The 6073-nt window shown below is 50.9% G+C and overlaps 1 protein-coding gene across 1 annotated transcript; it reads right to left on the reverse strand.

The window, feature by feature from the left end:
* Window positions 1-3596: 3596 nt before the first annotated feature.
* On the reverse strand, window positions 3597-5756 carry IFNL1 (interferon lambda 1). The gene is made up of 5 exons (XM_003943132.4): window positions 5586-5756; window positions 5166-5243; window positions 3987-4136; window positions 3800-3883; window positions 3597-3705 (listed from the first exon to the last, which is right to left on the reverse strand). Exons 1-5 carry the CDS (start codon window positions 5754-5756, stop codon window positions 3613-3615), a joined length of 576 nt encoding a protein of 191 aa, XP_003943181.3. The 3' UTR covers window positions 3597-3612.
* Between the last annotated feature and the right edge of the window lie 317 nt (window positions 5757-6073).

Consider the following 6073-nt stretch of genomic DNA (forward strand, 5'->3'; position numbering starts at 1 on the left):
AGAGGGAACCGCCCAAGCAAAGGCCATTGCAAGAGAGGAGGAGGGAAGGCTTGTTACTGCGCTCTGGAGATGGAGCGCTTGCTCTCATCGATCAAATTGGAGTCATGTGTCCCGCCAAATGAGGGAATGGGAAAGGAGGTCATTTCTAAAGGAAAATTGAGGGGCTGTTACCAGGAGTAATGGATGCTGGTCAGTTAAAACCAAAATATATCCAGTTCAAAATTTCTTCTCTGAGGACTTGGCATCTCCAAGAGAGATTTGCAACCTTGTTTTTTTTTTTTTTTTTTCCATTGCAACATTCATAATTGAAGAGGCTCATATACCTGGGCTGAGACATGTCCTATATGATTAAAATTTTTATGAAATATTAATTGACCACCTTCTCTAGGTTCAGTGCTGGCCATGCAGAGATGAATTTGTGGGGTTACATTTGGCCGCAAGAAACAGAAAAATCCAATTAACATGACTTAAGCAAAAAGGCACGCAGTGATGTCATCTGAGAGTAAGTCTGGAGTTAGGGGATTGTGGGGTTTGGTGCAAAGCCTTGTTAATATCAGCAAGGACCCAGTCTTCTACTCTTTTGTTCTACCTTCCTCAGAATGATAGCTTCACACCCTCAACTCGTTACCTTCTGGTCACAAAATGGCTGCCATAGCTCTGGGTCTCACATCTTCATATCAATGAACTAAGTAGGAAGGAAGGGAGCAAGGGAGAAAGAATTCTTTTCGTATCGAGGAAGAAAAATATGTTAAAGCAATAAGAGTAACAGCAGCAAACACATGTATGGGACTCACGCTTTGCCAGGCTCTGTTGCTTTTTTAGATGGAGTCTTGCTCTGTCGCCCACGCTGGAGTGCAACAGCGCGATCTCGGCTCACTGCAACTTCTGCTTGCCAGATTCAAGCTATTCTCCTGCCTCAGCCTTCCAAGTAGCTGGGACTACAGGCCCACGCCACCACACCCGGCTAATTTTTTGTATTTTTGGTAGAGACGGGGTTTCACTGTGTTAGCCAGGATGGTCTACATCTCCTGACCTCATGATCCACCCGCCTTAGCCTCCCAATGTGCTAGGATTACAGGAGTGAGCCACTGCACCTGGCATAAATTAATTAATTTAAGAAGCCCTTAGTAGGCCAGGTGTGGTGGCTCATGTCTGTAATCCCAGCACCTGTAATCTTAGCTACTCAGCAGGCTGAGGCACGAGAATCACTTGAACCCAGGAGGCGGAGGTTGAGGTGAGACGAGATCGTGCTACTGCACTCCAGCCTGGGTAACAGAGCGAGATTCCATCTCAAAAAAAAAAAAAAGAAAAAGAAAAAAGAAAGAAAAAGAAGCCCTTAGTTGCATGTCCACTCTGAGCTGTGAGGGAACCTGGGAAAGCAGGTATCAGGCAAAAGGGACAGAAATTCATGTCCCGGGCTGGGCACCATGCTGCCCCCTACCTGAACGGAGGTTCTGCTAGTCATAGACTCTATGATATAGAGGGAATGGCTGTGAGTTTGTGTGTAAAATTCTTTTTAATTTACAAATAAATTTATTTATGTTCACTTTTTTTTGTTGTTGTTAAAAATTTCAATATTCTATCCTCCTGGGACTGGGGCTACAGGCACGTGTCACCGTGCCTACCTAATTTTTAATTATTTTTGTTGAGACAAGGGTGCTGTGTTGCCTGGGCTGGTCTCTAACTCCTGCGCTCAAGCAGTCCCCCCGCCTAGGCCTCCTAAATTACTGGGATTACAGGTGTGAGCCACCGCAACCAGCCACATTTAACTTGTTTTTGGTTATCAAGAGGGGTGCTTCAGCTTTTGCCTGTGGGTTGTGTGTAATTTTTTTGTGTATGGCTGTTGTCCAGCCCTCTGATTCCTAATCAAGAAAATACTCAAGAATGCAAAGGAGGCTGGGTATGGTGGGTCATGCTGGTAATTCCAGCACTTTGGGAGGCTGAGGTGGGAGGATCACTTGAGGCCAGGAGTTTGAGACCAGCCTGGCCAACATGGTGAAATCCCATCTCTACTAAAAAGACAAAAATTAGCTGGGAGTGATGGCACGCACCTGTAGTCCCAGCTGCTCAGGAGGCTGAGGCAGGAAAATCGCTTGAACCCAGGAGGCGAAGGTTGCAGTGAGCTGAGATCTGGACATTGCACTCCAGCCTGGGCGACAAGAGCGAGACTCCGTCACAAACCATCAAACACACACAACAAAGAATGCAAAGAAGTGAGAGTCATAGAATTATAGAATGGAATTCCATTCTGAAATCTCTATCATGTGACAAAAAGTCAAGCATTCAGAAACTTCAGTGGGGCTGGTGCGTTGGCTCACGCCTGTAGTCCTAGCACTTTGGGAGGCCAACGCAGGAGGATTGCTTGAGTCCAGGAGTTTGACACCAGTCTGGGCAACATGACGAAACCCGATTTCTACAAAAAAATACAAAAATTAGGCGGGCGTGGAGGCACACACCTCTAGTCCCAGCTGCTGGGAAAGCTGAGCTGGGAGGACGGTTTGAAACTGGGAGGTGGGGTTGCAGTTACCGAGACAAATCGCAGATCGCGCCATGGTGCTCCAGCCTGGGCGCCAGAGCCAGACCCTAGTCCCCTCTCCCCAACCCAAAAAAGAAACTTTGGTGGGTTACTTTTGGTAAAAAAATTTCTCATGACACACCTCACAGTGAATTGTGATGGACTGGTGGCTGTCTCACTGTCCCAATATTGCCTTATAACAAACCAAACTCAGTGGCATAAAACAAATACTGTTATGTTCACAGTTTCTGTGGGTGAGGAACTCAGTCAGGGCCCAGGTGATGGTCTCTACTCCAGCTGGGACCTAGAGTTATCTAAGTGCTTCTTCATGCACATGTCTGCTTCCTGAGCTGGGATCATTCAAAAGCTGTTCTGGGATTATCCGATGGAGTACGTATATGTGGCCTCTCTGTACGTCGAGCTCCTCACAGCATTGTGGTTAGGTGCCAGGTGGTAGCATCCTGAGAGCTTTTCTTTTTCATTTCTTTTCCTTTTCCCGCCTTCTTTCTTCCTTCCCTTCTCTTTCCTTTTTTCTTACCTTTCCTTTTCATGGTGAAACACGGGGTTTAACCATGTTGGCTAGGCTTGGTCTTGAACTCCTGACCTCAAGTGATCTGCCTGTCTTGGCCTCTCAAAGTGCTGGGATTACAGGCGTGAGCCGCCATGCCCAGCAGTACAAGCACATCCTTGCACACGTGGGCATGAGCACTCAGTTATGTACCTTCGGCTAGGCTCAAGTTCAGGCAGACACCCATGCATACAAATACACACACAGTCACAGAAGTCAGGCACACACAAATGTACACAACCAGTCACAAATTTCGCCTGCATCACACAGACACCCACACCCAGTCACGGACCCACAATCGCACACATACTCAAGGATTCACCTATCGCAGAGGGTTCCAATTCCTTGTTGTTTATTGAGGCATAGTGTATAAAAGTAAAACAATAAACTCAGCCCTAGGTCTCAGCCAGGGCTGCAGCTTCATAAATAAAGGGTGAGAGGAAATAATTTAAGGAAGGAGTAGGGCTCAGTGCATAAATAAATAAGGTGTGGGGTGTCGGGTGGACTCGGGGTGGATCGAGGTTCTCAGTCACAGGTCGCCGCTGGCGACACAATGCAGGTCCCGTATGAGGAGTCGGAAGAGGTTGAAGGTGACAGAGGCCTTGAGGCAGCCAGGGGACTCCTGCAGGGGAGGAGGATATGGGTCAGGGGCTGTCCAGGATCTCGGCTCCCAGTGGCTCCCCAGACCCCGGTCCCTCCCCTCCCGGATCATGCACCTTTTTCGGGGCCTCCTGGAGCCGGTGCAGCCAATGGTGGAGGTGGCCCCGGGGTCTGGGCCCTGCCGTGGGCTGAGGCTGGACCTGTGTGCAGAGGAGGGTGGTGTGTGAGGCAGAGCTGGGCCAGGACAGGGGAAGCGGCTGCTCAGAGCCCACAGACCTGGGTGCCCGGGACCCAGGTACTCACACAGGCCCGGAGCTGGGAGAGGACGTGGTGCAGGGTGTGAAGGGGCCGGTCCAGGACGTCACCCAGGGCCATGTCATTGTCAGCGGCGGCCTCCAGAACCTCCAGCGTCAGGGCCAGCTCAGCCTCCAAGGCCACGGGGCGCTCCCTCACCTGAGAAGAGGTGAGAAAGAGCAGGTGAAGGAAGGCTCAGTTAGCAGGGACAGGTAGGCAGTCCCAGGGAGGGTCGGTGACTCGGCGCATGTGTTGGGGACAGGTGTGGGGTCTGGGGAGAAGGAGACAGGAGGGAGAAGACATGAGGAAGGAAACAGGTGAGGCAGGAAGGCCAAGGAGGCAGGTGAGGGGTAAGTGAAATGGAGACAGATGAAAGGAGACTTAGGGGGGCTGCTGGGACTGGTGCAGAGAAAACAGGTTTGGAGCACAGTGAGAGGGACAAGCTGCATGCTCAGAGAAGTCGGGTGGGGCCGGTCCCGGTGGCTCACGTCTGTAATCCCAGCACTTTGGGAGGCTGAGGCAGGTGAATCACCTGAGCTCAGGAGTTTGAGACCAGCCTGGCCAACATGGTGAAACTCCATCTCTACTAAAAATACAAAAGTTAGTTGGGTGTGGCAGCGCCTGTAATCCCAGCTACTCGGGAAGCTCAGACAGGGGCATCGCTTGAACCTAAGAGGCAGAGGTTGTGGTGAGACGAGATTGTGCCCATTGCACTCCAGCCTGGGCACCAAGAAGGAAACTCTGTATCAGAAAAAGAGAGAGAGAGAGAGAGAGAAGGGTGGATGAAGGGGGAGCATCATGAGCTGGATGAATGGCAGGGAGAGATGATGAGGGACAGGTGAGAGGGAGAGAGAGTCAGCACTGAGGACAGACAGGGAGAAGTGGCGCAAGATGAAAGGTACAGGCTGGGGAGAGACTGAGGACATTTGGGGGAGAAATAAAGAGTGAGAGTGGAAGCGACAGGGACAGGTGAGACAGCAAGGGAAATGGCGCTGACAGGAGATGATAAAAGGACCCAGGGGAAGGACAGAGTCAAGACAGCAGTTGAGAAGTGGCAGGGCCACAGGACAGGTGAGGACAGGTCCAAGAGAGGGAAGGACACGGGATATGAAGAAGGCCGAGGGGCCACTTAAGGAGATAGGGGAGAGGGTCAAGGTAAGGGTGAAGGTGGCCTGACTTCCAGCTCACCTGGAGCAGCCGCAGGTCCCAATTCCTGGGGAAGACAGGAGAGGTGCAATTCCAGTCTTTCAGCTTGAATGACTCTTCCTAGAGAGCAAGGGTAGTGGTTAGCCCACAGCAGGAGGGCTGGAAGCTAGCTCATAGCAGCAAGGATGAAGTTGGCCTGACAGCATGGGTTTAACCCAGTGCGGAAGATAGAAGTTTGCCATAGTTGGAAGGCTAGAGGTTAGCCCACAGTAGCAGGGCAGAGGTTAGCCCACAGCAGGAGGGTTGGAAGCTAGCTCATAGCAGCAAGGATGAAGTTGGTCTGACAGCATGAGTTTAACCCAGTGCAGGAAGGATAGAGGTTCGCCATAGTTGGAAGGCTAGAGGCTAGCCCACATTCGCAGACACTGTAGTGGAGGTTAGCCCATAGCAACAGGCACTTACCAAGGCATCCCTGGCCTTCTTGAAGCTCTCTAGCTCCTGCGGTGGCAGAGATTTGTACCTGTCAATGTTGCAGCCCTTCCCAGTAGTGATGGGCTTGGAAATGGGGACAGAGCCTGCCACAGCCAAACCTAACACCAAAATCACCAGCATGACGATCCAAACTGCAGCCATGGCTAAATCGCAACTGCTTCCCCAGCAGCATGGCTCTGCTTTTTAGCCGGGAAATGAGGAATGCCCAAGATGAGCAATCCAGGATGATGTATGTAAAGTGAAAAGGTAATTGGAAATGAGAATTTCCACTTTGACTTTAAAGGCATGAGTGGGTGGGGCCAGTCTGGGAACCTGGTGAGGGAACAGGTGTGGGTGGGGGCAAACGAGCTGGGAGCTGCATCAAAAGGGAAAGAGAAAGTAAATTTCTTACTCCCGGGGTGGCTCTCAGGCAACTGGCCTCAGGAAGTCCCTGAGGGAGGCTGAGGTTATGGATAAGG

The sequence above is a fragment of the Saimiri boliviensis genome, chromosome 14 (genome assembly GCF_048565385.1).
Source record: "Saimiri boliviensis isolate mSaiBol1 chromosome 14, mSaiBol1.pri, whole genome shotgun sequence".
NCBI classification, from domain to species: Eukaryota; Metazoa; Chordata; class Mammalia; order Primates; family Cebidae; genus Saimiri; species Saimiri boliviensis.

Excerpts from the sequence above, each read along its gene's own strand:
- IFNL1 (XM_003943132.4), bottom strand. The coding sequence starts at position 5,756 with ATGGCTGCAGTTTGGATCGTCATGCTGGTGATTTTGGTGTTAGGTTTG. Across the intron at positions 5,244-5,585 it reads AGAAGGCCAGGGATGCCTTG|GAAGAGTCATTCAAGCTGAA; the intron begins GTAAGTGCCTGT and ends CTTGCTCTCTAG. Across the intron at positions 4,137-5,165 it reads GGGACCTGCGGCTGCTCCAG|GTGAGGGAGCGCCCCGTGGC; the intron begins GTGAGCTGGAAG and ends ACCTCTTCTCAG.